The 22,022-nt window shown below is 39.6% G+C and overlaps 1 protein-coding gene across 2 annotated transcripts; it reads left to right on the top strand.

The window, feature by feature from the left end:
* The first annotated feature begins 1,170 nt into the window (after positions 1–1,170).
* ephx1 (epoxide hydrolase 1, microsomal (xenobiotic)) lies at positions 1,171–15,430 on the top strand. 2 transcript variants are annotated; one of them, XM_036581243.1, is made up of 9 exons: positions 1,171–1,353; positions 4,404–4,597; positions 5,776–5,956; positions 7,545–7,763; positions 8,156–8,285; positions 11,308–11,522; positions 11,863–11,971; positions 13,275–13,397; positions 14,631–15,423. In XM_036581243.1, exons 2-9 carry the CDS (start codon positions 4,415–4,417, stop codon positions 14,833–14,835), a joined length of 1,365 nt encoding a protein of 454 aa, XP_036437136.1. In that variant the 5' UTR covers positions 1,171–1,353; positions 4,404–4,414; the 3' UTR covers positions 14,836–15,423. The 2 variants fall into 2 exon arrangements, with proteins under 2 accessions (XP_036437136.1, XP_036437137.1); XM_036581244.1 differs by lacking the exon at positions 1,171–1,353 and having other exon boundaries at positions 14,631–15,430.
* Positions 15,431–22,022: the final 6,592 nt, after the last annotated feature.

Raw genomic sequence — 22,022 nt, 5'->3', positions numbered from 1 at the left:
GCGACTGTAGCTGAGCTAAAGCTTAAAGCAGAGCAAAGTAAATCTGCGTTTTCGTTTATATTAAATTTGTTAGCCTATATTAGAACATCAGCACACACTGAGACACATTTACAGCCGAGATGGTAAAATGGACATTAAATGTGGCTCCCAAGGTGGTTTGATTTCTGTTGAAAGAACAAAATGGCTCTTCTTATGATTTGGGCTGCGACCCCTGGCCTGCATGCTTCGATTTTGAGCTCAAGTAACTTTAGACTACTGAGAAGCACAAAAACGTCGATTTTATATACGTGTCCATTTTACTCAGTTCATAAATAATCTGAATCCAGTCCATCAGGTTTAATCAACCTCTTAAACTGAATCAGGAGCGCACGACGGCGTTTTAGGGCCACTGTTAATAAAAATAAAAATAGTAGACTTCGAGAATAAAGTGGTAATATTTTGTGGAAAAAAGTCGTAATATTTCCAGAATAAAGTGGAAATATTTCGAGGAAAAAGTCGTAATATTTCCAGAATAAAGTGGAAATATTTCGAGGAAAAAGTCGTAATATTTCCAGAATAAAGTCGTAATATTTCGAGAATAAAGTCGTAATATTTCGAGAAAGAAAGTCGTAATATTTCCAGAATAAAGTCGTAATATTTCCAGAATAAAGTCGTAATATTTCGAGGAAAATAGTCGTAATATTTCGAGAAAAATAGTCATAATATTTCGAGGAAAATAGTCGTAATATTTCCAGAATAAAGTCGTAATATTTCGAGAATAAAGTCGTAATATTTCCAGAATAAAGTCGTAATATTTCGAGAAAAATAGGCGTAATATTTCGAGAAAGAAAGTCGTAATATTTCGAGAAGAAAGTCGTAATATTTCCAGAATAAAGTCGTAATATTTCGAGAATAAAGTCGTAATATTTCCAGAATAAAGTCGTAATATTTCCAGAATAAAGTCGTAATATTTCGAGAAAAAATAGGCGTAATATTTCGAGAAAGAAAGTCGTAATATTTCGAGAAAAATAGGCGTAATATTTCGAGAAAGAAAGTCGTAATATTTCCAGAATAAAGTCGTAATATTTCGAGAATAAAGTCGTAACAGTGGCCCTGCGAGCAGAAAACAAGAAGAAAACCGAGAGCCACTGAGCTAACTGGATTAGCCCAGAAACAAACTACATTTCCCACAATGCAGCCCGAGTTGATCTCGGTAACTGGTCTCCGTTAGAGCGCGGCGGGGCTGCGCAGACTGACTGAAATCCGGAAAGCTCGGTGTTTGTTGTGTAATGTGCGCATAGTTTTGTGTGGAAAGCGGTGAAAAGAGTCGGAGCTCAGCTCGGATAAAGACCGCAGCAGCAGCTCTTCAGTCGGGTAAGACTGTCCGCCCTCCGCCCTCTGACGGCGCTGCTTCATGAAGCGCGTATAAACAACACTGCAGCCTTATAATAACTTTACAGGCAATAAAACCTTCACTGAGCGCTGTAACGGTACGATAACTCATTCTGTAAACTAGAGGACTGTAACAAGATAAGCACAACTGGAAGATACGAGTAGTAAATAACTAATAAGCCGGATAACTTCGTATATTGTCTTTAATACATACAGACTGTTGAGCTGCGTCATCTCCACAAACTGTGTGATCCTGGTTTGCAGCTAAAGAACCTAAACGAGTGAATATAATCTTGTAATCTGTGCTAAAGTGCAAAGTATAGCCTGAAAAACACGCTGCGTTAATGTTTAAACTGTTTGATTTACAACCCTCTCCCCCCATATATTATACATGTATATGTATATATATATTAGAAAGTATTCATGGGTTTAAAGTGGAACTCCACCCTTTTTTCCACGTATTTAAATGGTTAAGGTGCAAACAAAGTCATTCAGAGTAGTTTGGTGTGAAAAGCTCTGTTCCAGAGAAACTTACAGAGTCAAAATTGTTCACAGTGGTGGTGATAGGAACCAGACGTCCGCCTCTAAAAGCTCCCTCACAGACAGTTATTACACAGCAAGGTTATGAACATGCTTCCTGATGCATTAGTTTCATGATAAGGTTTTGGCCTGAAACGTCTAATTAATCCATTTATTTTGATCCGTTCATGGCGGAAGGGTACATGCAGGGTGTTGTAAGGCAAAATAGGCCCCAAAGAAAAGATTTTTTCATATTTTCAGCTATTTCCATCATCAACATTACATATAAAAACGAAAAAGAAGACTCGTGTAGGTTCACCGGTGGTGGTGGATAGTGAATAAAATGTCTATATTTGTGTTGTAGTCATGGTGACCCCTGGTTCCTGTCACCACCACTGTACAGACATCATAGTCTAAGTATTGAATACTTTGGTTTATTGACTTTTCCTGCGCAAAAGTATTCCAGTCAGTGCTGTATAACTCAGTATACAGTCGGTGTTTGCTGGGTATGAGTAGCTGAACAGAGAAACGCTTTGTCATGCATTTTGGCCTGCGTGTGTTTGGAGCATGTGGCCTTGTCCCTCTCATTCTTTCCCTAATCCTTTCCCAGTGCTGCAATGTTGTGCAATAGAGGAACTTTGTTCCATTTTCCTACATATTTTCAAAGGTTCTTCTGTAACTTGACGAATATGCCTTAGTGGGATGGGGAGAACTGGTTCACGGTGTTGAAATGTGTGGAGCTGTGCTGCTGATTCCCCTACAGTCATATATCCTTAATCATGGTCTGACAAATACAGAATAGAGTGTCTAAGTTAGAGGTGTCTTTTCTTTTTTGCAGTCCAGTCATTCAAGAAGAAATGGGCACCCCTTAAATGGTCAGGGGTGCCCACTGGCAGGCCTAAGGTTTTATTACACACTTCTATAACCTGAGAATAGTTCAGCTAATTTGCATTGAAGTCACTGTAGTAACTGAATAATAAGCCTTGTTATGAAATAATGATTTTAAGGGGTTATCAAACCATCTATTGGAATTTTGGATTTAGGAAAAAATTAGGATTAGGAAGAGGTTTAGGGTGGAAGGCAAAGTTAGGTTAAAGTTAATTTTCAGTTTTATTGAAAATGAATTATTGCATTTATATTGATATTTAGTTTAATGTTAGTTAAAGACAAGATAAGCACAGTAGTGCTAAGATGGGTTCTTTGCATGATGCCATAAAAGAACCGCTTTTAGTTGCCCAGAACATCTTTCAGTTTTTGGTTCTTTAGAAAACTGTGTTTCTAAATAAGATGTGCAAGATGCTTAAAGAACCTCCACATAGTGTGAAGATTCTAGGAAGAACCCTTACATTGGTATAGATCCTTAACCTTATGTGAAGGTTCTTCAGACCTTTAAAGTGTTCTTCACACTCCCAAATCTCTTTTTTAAATATGGTTCTTTCCCTCCAAACACAGTTACGTTGAGACAATGTTGTGACAACCTGTTGTTTTGGTGCCCACAATGTTGTCACAACATTGAAATGTAACTCCTCAGAATGTTGTGACAACGTTATCTGACAACATTGTGGCAACGTTGGCGGTACTTTGTCACAACGTCCTAGAATCCTCATAAGTTCCTTTATGTTGTGCATGGAACTCCATGGAATTTAAGGCGGTGCAATTTTCAAATCGCAGGAGCTGAAATTTTCTTTAATTATAGCCGACACTCTTAAAATACAGCTCTTCAACGTTCTTAAAAAGATGGTCCTTTAGTAAAGACAGTCATTCCATACAGAACCATCAACACTCAGAAACCCATTTACATGCATAAAAGGTTCTTTGCCTGGTGAAATGGTTCTTCAGATTGGAGAACGTGTTGTATGTGGTTCTGTATAGCATCAAAAAGGGTTCTGGTACTGCTGCTTTGTTGCTTGTTGGTGTCAAGCTTATAACAGTAGAAGAACATTGTGGTCCTATAGAGAACTTGTTTCAAAAAGGTTCTATGTAGAACCACATACAACACTTTCTCCATCAATCTTTGATAATGCAAAAGGTTCTTTGAGTGTTTATGGTTCTGTAAAGAACCATTGTCTACTAAAAGCCCTTGAAGAACCATCTTTATTAAGTGTGTACATTAACAAAAACGTTGTTTTAAGTTGTTTTAAGATGTTTTAAGAGGGGAAACGGAACCTAATAAGAGTTTGGGAAATGCCTGTAGGTGAGTTAGACCAATCAGAGGCAACCAAACCTCTGTGTGTTGTGACATCACAACCACAGCTTACTGGCAGTTTGACACACTACGTTCAGGGGTCGAGCCTCAAGACAAAAAAGGTGAATCTCAATTAAAAAAAAAATCGCGATTTAAATTGCAGTCGCAATATTAGTCGGAAAAATCGCAATTAGATATTTTCCACAAATCGTTCAGCCCAACAGGTAGTCATAGCATCACATGGCAGCGTTACTGAATAACGAGGTTGTGACAGCGTTGTACTCCAGTGAATAGTATGACGTTTGGTAACATTCTTTATCACCCCCAGGTGCTCACACCATGTATGTGGAGTTGGCCGGGGCGGTGATCTTGGGGGTGGTGATCGCTGTGGTGCTTCTGAGGAAGAAGCAGGAATCGTTGAAAACGCAGGATGGGTGGTGGGGTGTGGGAACGCCATTAGAAAGTCCGGAAGATGACAGCATTCGGCCCTTCAGAGTGGAGACCACTCAAGAAGAACTAGAGGTGAGAAGGTTTCGGACCCATGTGTCAAACACAAGGTCCCGGGGGGCCGGACCAGGCTCGTTAGCATAATCCTATCTAGCCCGCAAAATTATTTTCATTTTCTATGAAAATGAGCCTGTTTTGCAACACGCTGCACTATAATCCCCAGCATGCACTGCAGCATAATGTGCATAATGTAATATAGTCTATTGTAATGTGCATGATGTTGTGTACTGTAGCCTATTTATATACTTATTTATTTATTTATTTTATTTTTGAAAATATATTAAGTATTCATTCAAGTATTAATATATTAAGTATTTATTTTGGCCCATTTTAAATAGATATTAATGTAGTTAATATAATACAATATAATATTAATGTAGTAATGATGTAACAAGTTTTGGGGGAGGAACATCTCTGAAACCCCTCCTTCGTCCAACCTAACGCCCTATAAATTCACATCCTCTCCTTCCGTTCCCGTGACAACGTGTTCGCAATCCCCACCGCCACCCCATCTCCTTCCTGTTCCTCTATCCTGCATCAGGCCTACTACAGCTATGAGGGGGGATCTGGCCTTCTAGCTACAGGCAGAAGCTGCCCAGAACTCCAGCCCAAGTTCTCTGAGTTCTCCCCCCTCCCTCAATCAGTCTTCCCTCATACTACCACCGCCATGTTGAAGGCATGGTCTGAACTCACAAGCGGTACATATGATGGTATTTTGTTTTTCTGAGGTTTGCAGACAAGTTGCAGAACAGTGCACTTAAACCACTTAAAAGCACTTAAGAACAAAAAAAACTGAAAGTACAATAATTTGCCAATAGTAAGAACAAAAAGAGGATAAATCAATTGTTTGCACAGACTAGTAAGAAAATACATAACAAACAAATTATGATACATGATTATACTTGATTCCTTTGTACTTGATGCTTTGAGATTCTTAGATTAAGTAACACGTAACTATTGTTTACACTCCTATAGATGGTTTAAATTCTATTTTTTATCAAGCCTGCAAGCGAACAGTTATAGAAATACTTACAATACATAGAAATACCTACAATACCTCAGGAAAATGTGTTATGTTGTAACTTATTGCAGTATTGATTAACATACCGACCTGAAAGCAAATTCTTTGAAAAATCCTGATCTCTCTGCACTGTTGAAACTCTATATAACCATCTCTGTTCTTTCATTCTTAGGATCTGCATCGCAGGATTGATCAGACGCGCTCGTTCCCCTCTCTGGAAGACAGCCAGTTTCATTACGGCTTCAACTCCAGCTACCTGCGGAAGGTTGTTTCATATTGGAGGAACGACTTTGACTGGAGGAAACAGGTGGACAAGCTGAACAGATACCCGCACTTCAAAACCAAAATCGAAGGTGGGTTCTAGCACTAGCACACTGTGTTTGGGATGGTGTGTTCAGGAAGGTCAGACAGGCTTTATTCTTTACATCATTCCATTTATTCACACTGACTGTAAGCAGACAGATCTGTTTTACCTTAAAACAGTGAGTTTCAACTCCAGTCCTGGGGACCCACAGTTCGGCGTCCGCCATGTTGGAGAGGTCAAGATCCGCTTGTGAACAAATTCACTTGTATTGAGAGACGATGAGTCTCAGGATTAAACCAGCCACAACTTCCTTACTACTCCACCGATTTTCACCAAATCTGTTTAATCCTCAGACAGAGACTAATCTGGGCTGCACAGATCTGCTCTCGGTAGCTTTTACTTCTTTAATAACTGATCGTGATGATTAGCCGTCCGGACCAGCAGAAAGTGTTCAGTCTGCACCAGACGGTAAAACTGAGTTTAGCGCGAGAAACACAATCAGACACATCAGCAAATCCATCAATGTGTGAATCACTTCTAATCTTAATGCACAGAAGGATGAAGCTGAAGTTGGCTTCCTATTCGCCAGCTTCTTGTTCGAGTTTTCCCGTTCCACCTTAAATGGTGCAGCAGTCACTTTTTGGTGCCTGAAGCTGCACCATTTAAGGTGGAACGGGAAAATTCGAACAAGAAACTGGCAAATAAGAATCTGACTTCAGGACAGGGGGAGAGAATTGATGAGAAAATTGGGTGAAACAAAAAAACAGTGCTGACTGGATTCGTTTTAGTTTATGTCATATAATTTGACTGTTTTCCTGTAGCTTTCCATCATAATGTCCATCAAAAAGTCTTCTGATGTTCAATAACGTCACTGTGTACAAGAGAGCAGGGAGTAATATTAACCATTAATATCATATTTCACCTCCCTTTCCCAGCACCCCACCTACCATCCACTGAAAACTGATAAACCCTCCTCGATACTGTTTCACTCGGAAATGCGTCACTTTAAGCACCTCCAACAACAAAATCATTAGAGAAAGAAATAGAAATGAAAACTCAAGCGTTATTTGGAAAAACAATTGTTTTGAAAGGAAGTCTATGGAGAAACATGCTGTTTGGCTCCCAATGGGATTTATACACACCTAAAAAAGATGGTTTCATGCTTAAAAGGTTCTTTGCAAGGTGAAATGGTTCTTCAGATTGATGGAGAATGTGTTGTATATGGTTCTATATAGCACCCAAACGGGTTCTTCTGTTGTTACAAGCTTGACAGCATAACAATATGTCAAGCTTGTAACAACAGAAGAACCCTATTTGGTGCTATGTAGAAGCATATACAACACATTCTCCATCAATCTGGAGAACCGTTTCACCTTGCAAAGAACCTTTTAAGCATTAAATAGTTCTATATGGAACTCATAGTTCTAAATAGATCCAACGGTTTCACTAAAAAGGGTGTATCATTTTGGCTGCTACACTTGACCAGCCAAGCTATGCCGCCTGTTTACCACAGCCAAGCACATTGACCTTCTGCCCTTTTAGCAACGGATTAGTGAGAAAATGGGTAATTAATAAGGTGAAGTAATAAAGTACTTAATCACATATTTATCATGTTTCATTAACATCTGTAACGCAAGGCATTGATGTCCACTACGTCCATGCGAAGCCCAAGAACCTGCCAGAAGGAGCGCGCAGTGTTCCTCTGATGATGGTGCACGGCTGGCCCGGTTCCTTTTACGAGTTCTACGGCATTCTGCCCCTCCTCACCGAGCCAGCTAGCCCTGAGGACGTCGCCTTTGAAGTCATCTGTCCATCCATACCTGGCTATGGCTTCTCACAGGCACCACATAAGAAAGGTATATAAACTCACCAGCTCTACTTTCTGCATCTGTTTCTGGTTTTCTGTTTACATTTACATTTACGGCATTTGGCAGACACTCTTATCCAGAGTGACTTACAGTTTGATCATTTTACACAGCTGGGCGAATTTAGTGTTAGGAGTCTTGCCCAAGGACTCTTATGGGTATAGTGTAGGGTGCTTACCTGGGTAGAAGATTGAACCCCAGTCTACAGAGGTGTTACCCACTACACTATACCAACCACGGTTTTTTATATATACCAGACACTGTTTAATGTCTGTATTCCACCCACTTTGTTGTATTCGCTCATATTCACTCCTTAATACTTACTAAGCTCTTACAGTTTCAGAATGTTTGTTTTACAAATATTGTTTTGTCGTTTAAATCAGGCTTCGACTCGGTTTGTGCGGCCCGAGTGTTCCATAAGCTGATGAAGCGGCTTGGTTTCAGCCAGTTCTACGTTCAGGGAGGAGACTGGGGCTGGCTTATCACCACTAACATGGCTCAGCTGGAGCCCAAGTAAGAGCTAACACAGTCAAGACAGGAAATGCGTGAGACACTTTGAGAGAGAGGAGAAAATCAAGCTCAGATCTGAAAACATCCACAGGTGTTTCTGTCCATCCTTCCACTGTGAGAAGACGGCTCAGCGCTGTGGGTCTGAAAGGATGTGTAGCTGTCAGGAAGCCATTACAGAGAAAAGGGAATAGAAAAAGATAATTGTGTGAAAACCCGATATTTTGTTGATTAATCAAGACATTTACAGAATTACCTGGATGGAATGGTTTGTTTTCAGCATGCTTTTTATATTTAAAAGACTGTTTGTACTTTGGTTTTAAGAACAGTTTTACTAATTGACTATTTGGCGTTTTAAAAGATCGTTAAATATATACAAGGTAGAGATCAATAGTTTGTCTGTAATTAATCAGCATTGTTGCATATAATTAATAGCCATTATTGTGGAAACACTTCATTTTCTGACGCAAGCAGTTTTCACTCTTCTGTTCTCACTTTGTTTACACACCAATGATGAATTCTGAATACCTGCAACTGTTGTTAATGTGTAGATCCTCACATTCTATATTGCACAAAGTGCACATTTTACAGGTTACAGTGGTGTGAAAAAGTGTTTGCCCCCTTCCTGATTTCTTATTCTTTTGCATGTTTGTCACACTTAAATGTTTCGGATCACCAAACAAATTTAAATATTAGACAAAGATGACACAGGTAAACACAAAATTCAGTTTATAAATGAAGGTCTTTATTATTAAGGGAAAAAGAAATCCAAACCTACAGGGCCCTGTGTGAAAAAGTGATTGCCCCCTGGTTAAAACATAAATTAACTGTGGTTTATCACATCTTTGGAAAGCTGAGTTTCAATTTCCCTAGCCACACCCAGGCCTGATTACTGCCACTCCTGTTCTCAATCAAGAAATCACTTAAATAGGACCTGCCTGACAAAGCGAAGTAGACCAAAAGATCCTCAAAAGCTAGACATCATGCTGCGATCCAAAGATATTCAGGAACAAATGAGAAACAAAGTAATTGAGATCTATCAGTCTGGAAAAGGTTATAAAGCCATTCTAAAGCTTTGGGACTCCAGCGAACCACAGTGAGAGCCATTATCCACAAATGGCGAAAACATGGAACAGTGGTGAACCTTCCCAGGAGTGGCCGGCCGACCAAAATTACCCCAAGAGCGCAGCGACGACTCATCCAAGAGGTCACAAAAGACCCCACAACAACATCCAAAGAACTGCAGGCCTCACTTGCCTCAGTTAAGGTCAGTGTTCATGACTCCACCATAAGAAAGAGACTGGGCAAGAATGGCCTGCATGGCAGAGTTCCAAGACGAAAACCGCTGCTGAGCAAAACGAACATAAAGGCTCGTTTTAGTTTCACCAGAAAACATCTTGATGATCCCCAAGACTTTTGGGAGAATACTCTGTGGACTGACGAGACAAAAGTTTGAACTTTTTGGAAGGTGGATGTCCCATTACATCTGGCATAGAAGTAACACAGCATTTCAGAAAAGGAACATCATACCAACAAAATGTGGTGGTGGTAGTGTGATGGTCTGGGGCTGTTTTGCTGCTTCAGGACCTGGAAGACTTGCTGTGGTAAATGGAACCATGAATTCTGCTGTCTACCAAAAAATCCTGAAGGAGAATGTCCGGCCATCTGTTCATGACCTCAAGCTGAAGCACACTTGGGTTCTGCAGCAGGACAATGAGCCAAAACACACCAGCAAGTCCACCTCTGAATGGCTTAAGAAAAACAAAATTAAGGCTTTGGAGTGGCCTAGTCAAAGTCCTGACCTGAGTCCGACTGAGATGCTGTGGCACGACCTTAAAAAGGGCAGTTCATGCTCGGAAACCCGCCAATGTGGCTGAATTACAACAATTCTGCAAAGATTCCTGGCCAAAATTCCTCCACAGCGCTGCAAAAGACTCATTGCCAGTTATCGCAAACGCTTGATTGCAGTTGTTGCTGCCCAAGGTGGGCCAATCGGTTATTAGTTTTAGGGGGCAATCACTTTTTCACACAAGGGCCCTGTAGGTTTGGATTTCTTTTTCCCTTAATAATAAAGACCTTCATTTATAAACTGCATTTTGTGTTTACTTGTGTTATCTTTGTCTAATATGTAAATTTGTTTGGTGATCTGAAACATTTAATGTGACAAACATGCAAAAGAATAAGAAATCAGGAAGGGGGCAAACACTTTTTCACACCACTGTAATTAAAAAAATCTGGGTGAGCAAAACCAGAACAATCCCACAGTGAACTGGGCTGGGATGTCCAGCCAATGCCCCTGGTCACAACCGTGAACATATTTACATACATAAGCTCACAAGAAGCTTCACCATTCACACTGAAGTGAAGAGGAGTGTTAATGAAGATCGCCTGCAGACTGACAGCAGTTAAACCTTGGGCTGTTTGTGGCTGTTTGGGACACAAATAAATGACAGTATGTGCCATCAGAAAACCAAAAGCAGTGGCTGAAGATTATTTTTCCTGAGGATTTCAGTCTGAACAGTTTTATTACATACATTTTAGCCCAGGCTGCTTTCTGGACGAGGGACAGTACAGGGCTGTCAATCAGAACAGAGGTCATTAACATATATAAGTCTTAAAGACAAGAACAAAAACAGATTGTTTTATTTTAAGAGATAAAGAGAGGTTGGAAAGTGGTCACATAAAAATGAATTATGACTGATTTGTTACATGGCAAGGCAAGTTTATTTATATAGCGCCTTTCAAACACTGCTGTCATTCAAAGTGCTTTTAAAAACAACATTAAAAACATAATAAAAATGTAAACAAATTTAAAAGAGATTATTAAAAAAAAAATCAAATTAGAAATTAGGATGGTTAAATAATCAAATTAAAAACTAAAAGTTAGATTAGGATAAAAAAAAACACAACATAATGTAAAAAATAACAAATAATACATAATAAAACAAACATCGCAGAAAGTAAACAAGTAGAAAAATGCTCACGGTCATTACCTGGTATACATTTTTGATTTCTGATTTTATTTCAGAACTGTAAAGGGTCTACATGTCAACTTTGCACCTCCTGCCAAACCGAGCCTGCCGATGATGATGTCCGTGCTCCTGGGTCGGCACTTCCCCAAACTCTTTGACTTCAGTGAGCACGACATTAAGCGCATCTTCCCCTGCATGCAGAAACTGGTGGTGGACGCTGTGAAGGAGACAGGATACATGCACATACAAGCCACCAAACCGGACACCGCAGGTAAGAAACAAAGCATTTTGAGTGAATCAGGAAGTCCAAATTCAGAGTTTCAGTGGATCTTTCAAAGGATGTGATCGTCCTGCCCTGCTGTTCGTCCATGGGTGGCTGGTATTTATAAAAGCCATGAATCAGAAATCAAACCACGTTTTTCCTCTGTATGTATTTCTAAATGAGAGAGTTTAGCAGAGATGAGACATTTCAAATGAGACGTTATGAATCGTGCTTACTGTGACCAGCGAAATGAACTAACAAGTAAAAAAAAGATCAGTTTCAATTTCAGGTTGATTTTAAGTTGATTTTTTTTAACATGCTGGCAATTCATGCCGTGTCTGTGTTACAGGACGTGCACTGAATGACTCCCCTGTTGGTCTGGCTGCCTACATTCTGGAGAAGTTTTCCACCTGGACTGATCATGAATTCACAAACCTTGAGGATGGAGGGCTGGAAAGGTTAGTCCTTCAGGTTCTGTGGTCTTTCTTAGGTGTTGATGTTCATACAGAGTGCTGTGCAGAAAAGACCACCCTTTATTTTTTTAATTTCCAGTCAAAACAGTTGATTTTTTAGGAGACATATCTGAGGAGGGCAGATATAAGATAATCCACTTGCATAAGGAGCGAAAGGTAAAAGGAGTTCAAATGATTATTTAAAGACAGAGCTGTGGTTCCCAACCTGGTCTTCAGGGACTCCCTGATGGTCCAGATCTTTCTTATGTGTTGAGTTGGCGATAAAAATATAGACCACCTGGGGAGCCCTGAAGACTGACTGATATAGAGAAATGGGATTCCTAACAACTGGTGGACCCCAAAACACTGACGAGATAAACAGCACTTAAAGCTTTCATCTCTGAGAGAGAGGAGAAAATCAAGCTGCTTCAGATCTGAAAACATCCACAGGTGTTTCTGTCCATCCTTCCACTGTGAGAAGACGACTCAGCGCTGTGGGTCTGAAAGGATGTGTAGCCTGTCAAGAATCCGTTACTGAGAAAAAGAAGCAGAAAATAAAGAAAGATGAAAATGTTCTGTAGAACATTGAAACTGGACATTTGAGATGTGGAGTGAGGTTTTATTGACCGATAAGTCCAAATTTTAGTCTAAAATCTTTTAAGTAATTTTCTGTCATATATGTTTTCTGCTTTTCTTCCTGGTGCTGAAAAATGAATGTGTACTTCGCTGTTTTGATTGGACATTAACCCTTGTGTGGTGTTGATGTGTGTGTTACTCAGTGGTCTGGTGGACCCACCACATTATTGTTTTTTTAAATCAATACAGCCATAACTATTACTGTAAAAATACCAGATGTTTAAAATATCACAAGTGTCCAGTGTAGGGTTCCCCTTTAGCAGCTGTAGCCAGTCAGCAGCCTGTCCATGTTGTCCACCTTCACACAGACACAACAGCAGGCCATGTAGGAGGAGAACAGAGTGAAGGACACAGCACCTCCACACTTTTACTCCCCGCAGGTTCACCCAACACCACATGTGTAATATAAATGTGTGGGGGGTGAACAGAGTGAAGACACTGAAAATGGGTTATTTTATATGTTCTTCACAGAAAATGAGCAAAGACCAAGAATCTGAGTTTGAAACAATAATAAATCGCATTGTTTTTTCTTGTGGTAAACATTGAAAATGGGTCCCACAGACCTGAACACCACACAAGGGTTAAGGAAAATAAAGATGGTCTCTGATTTTTACACAGTATTTTACACTGTATTTTACCAGCATATATAATGACCGTCCACTTCCCCCCACAGAAAGTTCTCTCTGGATGACCTGCTCACAAACGTGATGATCTACTGGACCAGCCGTTCCATCATTTCGTCCATGCGTTTCTACAAGGAGAACTTTGGCAAAGGACTTGATCAGCCACATTCAAAGTAAGCCAAGGGTTTGATCAGTTTCCATTTAAAAAGTGCATTAATGCAGTTAACATGTTCGCCTGACAGCAACTAAATGTAGTAGGGCGATTTTTGGTTGCATCTCACACTGACCTGTATTTAAAGGAATAAGGGACAGAAAACTTAATGATGTGGTTGACTTAATGATTTCTCAGTCTGAGCATGTGCGAAAACAGACCGGAAATAAGCGAGTGACGCTGAAACCAAATACATGCTTGACAAAATGAGGGATTTAAATATTCTTTATTTTCTACCTTATGTATGTTCATAACACAGATCAGGCATAACATTCTGACCACCTCCTTGTTTCTACGCTCATTGTCCATTTTATCAGCTCCACTTACTATACAGGTTCTTCAGTGGTCAGGACCCCCATGGACCCTCACAGAGCAGGTACTATTTGGGTGGTGGATCATTCTCAGCACTGCAGTAACACTGACGTGGTGGTGGTGGTGTGTTAGTGTGTGTTGCGCTGGTATGAGTGGATCAGACACAGCAGTGCTGCTGAGAATAGTCCACCAACCAAAAATATCCAGCCAACAGTGTCCTGTGGGCAGCGTCCTGTGACCACTGATGAAGGACTAGAGGATGACCAACACAAACTGTGCAGCAGCAGATGAGCTATCGTCTCTGACTTTACATCTACAAGGTGGACTAACAAGGTAGAAGTGTCTAATAGAGTGGACAGTGAGTGGACACTGCTTAAAAACTCCAGCAGCACCGCTGTGTCTGATCCACTCGTACCAGCACAACACACACTAACACACCACCACCACGTCAGTGTTACTGCAGTGCTGAGAATGATCCACCACCCAAATAGTACCTGCTCTGTGAGGGTCCATGGGGGTCCTGACCACTGAAGAACCTGTATAGTAAGTGGAGCTGATAAAATGGACAATGAGCGTAGAAACAAGGAGGTGGTCATAATGTTATGCCTGATTGGTGTTTTTAGGTTGAAGTGGTATGAAGTTTGAGTTTTATGTTATGTTTACGTCACATCGTCTTCTGTGAGTTTATTGGCTGGTTGTAAAGCAGAAATCTGATTACTGTCTGACTCATGTAGACCTGGAGTTTCTCCATTATCTGATTACTCAAGTGCATATAAAAGCTTTAATTGGACAAAATCTTGACAAAATCTGATTTTCTGCAGTTATCGGATTATGAATTGCATGTAAACACACTCACTGTCCTGCTCGTCTCTTCTGCCTTTAGGATCCCGGTTATTGTTCCAACTGGAGTGGCTGTTTTCCCCAATGAGCTGATGCACACTCCTAAGCTGTGGGTCAAGCAGAAGTACCACAAGCTTGTGACCTACACCCTCATGGCCAGAGGCGGCCACTTTGCCGCCATGGAAGAACCAGAGTTACTGGCCCAAGATATCCAGACGTTTGTGAAGATTGTGGAGAAAAGAAAGTGAAGAAGATGGTGTTTATCACTCTGCTGGCTCATTGCATCAGTCTTTATTACTGCTAATCCAGGCACTAACCTTGCTCCCAGTAACCCCGAAGGACAGTATGGCTGCTTGTGCAACATGCAAAACAAAAGAGGACTATGGCGTTAAAGGGAAATTCCACTGATTTTTCAAAATTGCTGTGTAATTCAACAATTGAGATGTGAACAGAGTAATTCAGAGTGGTTTGGTGTGAAATGGATCATTGTAGAGAAACTTACTGGCTGATTTCTCCACAGTGGTGGTGGGAACCAGGGGTCGCAGTGTCTATGCAGTGTGCAGTGAAGCTAAACGTTGCTTTTGATTTTTATATTTAAAGTTGGAAAGCTGTTTTCTTTGGGTTCTGTTTCGCCTCTGTCTCAGGCATCAGACATCTTTGCAATCATTAAATGTAGAAGCTAATCTTTAAGGAGCATGAAATACTACAGGCATCTGGTTCCTATCACCACCACTGTGAACACTTCACACCAAACCACTCTGAACGACTGTTTACATATTAACCCTTGTGTGGTGTTCAGGTCTGTGGGACCCATTTTCAGTGTTTACCAAAAGAAAAAATGATGTGATTTATTATTATTTCAACCTCAGATTCTTGGTCTTTGCTCATTTTCTGTGAAGAACATATAAAATAACCCATTTTCAGTGTCTTCACTCTGTTCACCCCCCACACATTTATATTACACATGTGGTGTTGGGCTGAACCCGCGTGGAGTAAAAGTGTGGAGGTGCTGTGTCCTTCACTCTGTTCTCCTCCTACATGGCCTGCTGTTAGTGTGTGTGTGTGAGGGTGGACAACCTGGACAGGCTGCTGACTGGCTACAGCTGCTAAAAGAGAACCCTACGCTGGACACTAGTGATATTTTAAACATCTGGTATTTTTACAGTAATAGTTATGGCTGTATTGATTTAAATAAACAATAATGTGGTGGGTCCAGCAGACCACTGAGTAACACACACATCAACACCACACAAGAGTTAATAATTGTGCAAAAATTTAGAAAAATCTGTGGAATTCCCCTTTAAACACCTCCATGAGCAGGACAGGTGTTTACACTGTATAAACACCACTAGCATATAAACACAGCTATATTTGATGAATATCACACTTTCAACAATGAACATTTTACTGTAGCTCAAGCGCTTAGAGACCTAATGATTTTAATTTTAATTATAAATATAAAAGAATCTAGTGTGATTCTGCTTTTGTCTTTTTTTAACGATTATTTGCAGTTTTGATCACAGTTATGGAATTTTAGTTTGAGTGATCTCTGAAGCGGAAACACAGAGAGGTGCTGAGTCCTCTTGACCTCTGCCTTGAATTGCTTTGAGAGTTTTTGCTCATACTTGATGTGAGTGGGGCCAGACAATTACGACGGTGTTTTAGGGCCACTGTTAATAAGAATGAAAATAGTAGACTTCGAGAATAAATTCGTAATATTTGGAGGATAAAGGGGGCTGCTGTACTGTAGGGGGGCTGCCATAACGAGTTGGGGTCTCGGTTGCTGTACTGTAGGGGGGGCTGCCATAACGCGTTGGGGTCTCGGTTGCTGTACTGTAGGGGGGCTGCCATAATGCGTTGGGGTCTCAGTTGCTGTCCTGGTGCCGGAGCTCCACTCACTTCTGTCTCTCTGTGGATCATTTTGATCATCATTCTCACTGTCTGTGAAACTTCATGCCCTCTTTGAATGGGGGGAGATGGAGCCCCCGATAGCCGTGTAGACGACCCTGCCTGAGATTCTCCTTCAACAACACAGACAGACAGTTTCCTCCGAGTCCGTCTGGCTCTTTATTCTAGATAAACACAGTTTCCTGCTCAGCCGTTTCAGCCGGTTCTTATACTAATAACAGGCTGGTGCTGATGTGCAGGAGAGACAGGGAGACTGAGTGTTTCTTTATGGGTGAATCGATATGAAAGTAGAACTCCACCAACTCACCGCCCCTCATTTAACACGAGGAGGCGCTGCTTCCCCTCGCAAAGACTTTGGCCACAATATTGACCTTTCCTGGTTTTAACCACCTTAATGTCGGAATTCTACAACTTTTTCTCGAAATAGTACGACTTTATTCTCAAAGTCTACTATTTTTATTTTTATTAACAGTGGCCCTTAAACGCCGTCGTAGACAATAGAGGTGGACCATATGGCAAAAATATAATGTTGTGATACTTCAAGATATTTTCGCGATAAACGATATGTCACGATATTTATTTTTTCAGACATCTGATCAGCTGGAACAGAGAAAAAAGTACCAGTAGTGCAACATTTAAAAAAAAAATCTATCAAACATTTTGAACACAATGATTTTTATTAAATATATCTCATAACCGTGTAGCACTAAATTCAGTTACACAGGATCATTTTGGCTCTCTTTATAATAAAACATGTAGGTGGTCAGTGTCTACAACTACTTACGACATCCAGATATGTTCAGAAAAGCAAATTGTGTTGTATTGTCACATAATTTATCATGATAATGATACATTTTGTCATACTGCCCAGCCCCACCACACAGTTATAATTGTGCTGCATCGTTTTTTAACAGCCTGTAACTTATATTGGAAATGATAATGGACCATTAGCCCTAATTATCATTTTAATTCATAATATTTGAAAAAAACATGTATGATAAAAATTTGCATGAAACCACTGCATCACATTTGAAATTTGATTGTCGATACATTTAAATGAATTAAATCCACTCTCTGTAGTTGCTAAGCTAACATGTCCGACATGCTGCAGTGGTGTCATTGCAGCAACATGCATACTTGTAACTACTGAATATTGATTTGATGTTCTTTATTGCACCTTTATTGCACCTTTATTGTTCAAACACTTTTAAAAATCAGTAATCTGCTGTTAGATTCTGTATTTCCTGGCTTATTCACACTTCTTAGTGTAGACATATATATATATTATTTAGACTTAGGACATTGGATCTCAGTCGGCTATACTGTAATTCCAAAAGCCTTGTCGGTCATTTGGACGTCTACCATTTGTCCTCACATCACATCACAGCTCCTCATCTATAGACAAGCCACGTTCACATCCAGGCAGTCTGGGGCTTGACCTCACACCTGGCCACAATGCCTTTGTTAGAACTGTATACAACTAAAACTGCTCTGTAGGCCTCACAGTTGGACTGTTCCCCTCCGGTGGCCATCCGTATTTACAAATAAACTATATTTTCCACCAATCCTTTATCTGTCTGTGTTCGGTGTGAAGTTCCTGAGAAACTCCAGTCTAACACTAACCTATTAAAGTCAATATGACATGGAAATATGTAGGAGGAACTCTGAGCTAGCTGAGCGTTTTCACGTGATGACAGGTGGGGGTGACAAGTAAATATGTGGATAGTGATGTAACCTAAACTCAGAAGATGTTTTAGTAGTGCTGTAGTTCTCTAGTATCAGTCTTGTCATCATTTGGACCCAGTGGTGGACCCAGTGATATTGTTCCAGAGGTCAGCAGAGTGCCACACCTCCATCTGCAGGAACTGAAAACTGAACTATTTTCTGTTCAGTGCTGATTGAGGATCTAACTGATCTGTTCATGATGGCTAAGCTCAGTATTATTGGTTTATTGATGTTCATTGATTCCAAAATTGAGGGCAAATCAGGGGCCATATTAATAATGTTTATAATGTTGTATCAGCGCTTCGTGCTGTTTATCAGTCGCTGCTCCACAGTTTCAGTCTCCATTTCCCAAACGCTTTAGCCGAGCGCGCTAACGCTATTCCTCCTAATAAACAGACACACGTTCAGCTCCATCTCCTCATTATTCACCACCATCACTGTAATATTTCATCATCAACATCAACACACGAAGGTAATCAGAGAGGCGGTGGAGATCGAGTCTGCAGCGTCTGGGCTTTTAAAATGCTGTTAGAAAAAAACACAACTCAAAGCAGCGTTTTCAGTGTAGATAAATGTTGCGTCATTATGCTGGTTATAGTGAACTGTGCTGCCCATCACTGCATAAAACAGTAGAAACAGACGGTTAAACAGAGGTTAAGACGCTCTGGGTTTATCTTAAAGTTAAGAAAATATTTAGGATATTTTGGCAACTTAGGATGTTTCTGTAAAACCGTTTTCTTATCTGGAAACAAGATTATATACTTAAGAACTGTTGTTCTGTAATGGCTTCTGTCCTAAATTCAGTCTTAACTGAAGTTGCCATGATGACAAAACAGATAAGATATGATGAAGAATTTTAAGAATTAAGAATTTTCTGTAATACGGCCCCAGAACGTTATTACTGTTTGGTTTATGTTGACTTCAGGTGGTGATTCTGAATTAGTTTTAGAGAAGAAGGGACAGAAGAACCTCACCATCATTTGCTTACAACAGTTACAGTGCAAAGTTGGACTAAGACTAATATAACAATAAATGAATAATATTTTTAGGCTACATATTATTTAGTGGTAGATTTTTACATTTTTTTTTTATTAAAATGTTATTTAGTAATATACATCATATATAATGAAAGATAATGAAATTTCCTAAATTCTGTCTGAACTTTAAGATAAACCCTATAGCTTTTCAACTACTTGGAACTACCAGTGGTTCCAACATGCACTTCGTCATATTCTTCATAACTTTCATATTTCAAAAGCTACATTCAGAAGGTGGGGGTCGTATGAGCCTGTAACTGTCTTCTTTCCAGTCAAATAGATGGGTGATGTCATTTTAAACCCTTATAATAAAAGAAGCTGAACTCACAATTTTTTTTTCTACTGAAAGTCGACCCATTTTTCCACAAATCTGGGCTATAAACTATAAACAGATGGCGTCTCTTCAGTGATCTGCTCTGTAAACATTATTTTTATAAAATAATACAAAGAGCATCTAAGATTTTTGGCTTTCAGCAGTAAATTGTAAGCATGTAGCAATATGTATAAAACATGTTCTGTTAATTTGAGGAGCTTTGACAAAAAAATAAATAAAATAAATTTAAAAATGTAGTTATTTCATGCAGTTACCTTACAATTTGGTCATGTAAATTCAGATGGAAAAAACAAAATATACTGTTTTAACTGTCTGCTTCTATTGTTTTATGCAGTGATGCAGCTCAGTTCACTGTAACCAGCATAATGACGTCAGACTTATCTACACTGAAAATTGTGGTTTGACTTGAGTGTTTTTCTTTTCTAACTCTGCGTTTTAAAGATCTCAGACGCTGCAGACTCGATCTCCACCGCCCCTCTGATTACCTTCGTGTGTTTATGTTGATGATATATTACAGTGATGGTGGTGAGTAATGAGGAGACAGAGCTGAACGTGTGTCTGTTTATTAGGAGGAGTAACGTTAGCACGCTCGGCTAAAGCGTTAGGGAAATGGAGACTGAAACTGTGGAGCGGCGACGCTCTGATAAACAGCAGGGGGTGCTCTCACAGTATTCACTACTTACAGTCTATCACTAGTTTTGTTTGACCTTTATTTGCACATCAGTAACGGTGGCTGTCTGGCTAACTAGCTTTAGGTTGAATTAAAAAACAAACAAACAAATAAACAAACAAATAAATAACAAATGGAGAATTTTCAGGTTTATTTTAAATCACTCAACTAAAGAACCACAAAAGACAGCACAAACTTCAGGCAGACATTTTTATTTATTCAAAAGAACAAAGTGGAGAACATTTTTTTTTCCCATCATTCATTACAAATATTTCTGTCTGGCTGGTAAGAGGACAAATTCAAAAATGTTTGTGGTTTGGAAATAATGCCCCACTAATGCGGCTAAACACGAACTCGTCTTTGTAAAAGTGTCATCGCTATGAATGCTCCCTCGACCAAGACGTTTGCCTCTTCACAACGTGTTCTGAAGTCTCCAGGACGGCTCTGGAACTTCCACGACCAATCAAAGAAAGAGACAGTGAAGGCACAGCCAAAGCAATGAAGCTGGTCAGACTCCATTGCTTATGGGTTTTTTTTGGAATGCATACTAGGAAAGACCTTATAAAGTAAAAAAAAAAAAGAAAAATGAGAACATCTACAAAAATGGGAAAATATCTAGAAAAATAAATATTCTCATAATATTTATACACAAATATTATGTTCTTGAAATATTTATTTTGATTGTAATTACTTGAGTGCTATGCTTTCTCTCCTTATAAAACGATTAAAAAAACAAAACAAAACAAAACAAAAAGAAGAGCTGTGAGCCAGCAGGGGCTCTCACAGTATTTTCAGTACTTGGAGGTAACGCAGAAGGACAGGTGGTGTTTTATCTTATCTTGCGAATTACAAAGTAGAGCCCGTTTTAAGTCAGAGTTGTTGTCATTTTATCCGAATGCAACTGTTAGATAGTGAGTTGGTTTTACAGCTAAACTACATTCAGATTTCCGTGCTTCAGTGTTCCTTATTTCCTAAGAGAGATCCACAGTATTTGCGTAAATCACAAAGTTAAAAACAGAATATATGAAAATATACATATTTCAACTCTGCTACACTGCATTTCACTCAGTACGACAGGTGTTAGAAAGCATTAGTGCACACTATTCAAGTAATTTCAGGTATGATGAGACAACTACATGTAGCTCCTTCCAGGATTACAAAACGTACAAATCATTTCTACACAACTATCACGAAGGGAATGACAGGAATGGGAGAATTATTAGTTATAAATGTTCTTAATTTTATAATGGTGCATCTCAGAAGCTGACCAGGTAACTCCTCGGCAGCGACATCTGCGTCTAAACGAACCGTATTCGTTTCAGAGTCGTTTATAGTGCAGCCAAGGGCTGATCTCATGTTTATAAATACAGATCTCAAGAAAAACGGTTAGTAGCTCTAAAATCCAGCATCAGTCCTTCGTACCAACAGACTGCAGGAGTCCAGCATTGTGCGAGTGCAGCGGTAGCACTTATATTTCTACCATAATCAGTTACTTAAAAAGATAGATGTGCTATATTTCTCCTCTACATTGACCCATTCATGTCCACTAAATTTAGTCTAGTAAGGAAAAATGTCTCAGAATTTGTTCTGACGGCTCCAAACACTGGACGAAAATGTAACACCTTTGGGCTTTTTGTTATGATTTGGTCATTTTTCTGATTTTATAAAGAATCAGATTTTGATTTGTTTTGGAAAATAAAGCCAATAAAATGTGTTTCATATGTTCTTCTGTAATAATACAGCATATATACTACCAGTCAA

The sequence above is a fragment of the Colossoma macropomum genome, unplaced genomic scaffold (assembly GCF_904425465.1).
Source record: "Colossoma macropomum unplaced genomic scaffold, Colossoma_macropomum, whole genome shotgun sequence".
NCBI lineage: Eukaryota > Metazoa > Chordata > Actinopteri > Characiformes > Serrasalmidae > Colossoma > Colossoma macropomum.
The sequence above is the reverse complement of the archived record's forward strand: the minus strand, read 5'-3'. Positions and strand labels throughout refer to the sequence as shown.

What these genes read in the sequence shown, in the direction of transcription:
- ephx1 (XM_036581244.1), top strand. Translation starts at nt 4,415, where the DNA reads ATGTATGTGGAGTTGGCCGGGGCGGTGATCTTGGGGGTGGTGATCGCT. An exon ending in CTTCAAAACCAAAATCGAAG is followed by an intron (nt 5,957 to 7,544) that starts GTGGGTTCTAGC and finishes CTGTAACGCAAG; the next exon opens with GCATTGATGTCCACTACGTC. An exon ending in ATGGCTCAGCTGGAGCCCAA is followed by an intron (nt 8,286 to 11,307) that starts GTAAGAGCTAAC and finishes ATTTTATTTCAG; the next exon opens with AACTGTAAAGGGTCTACATG.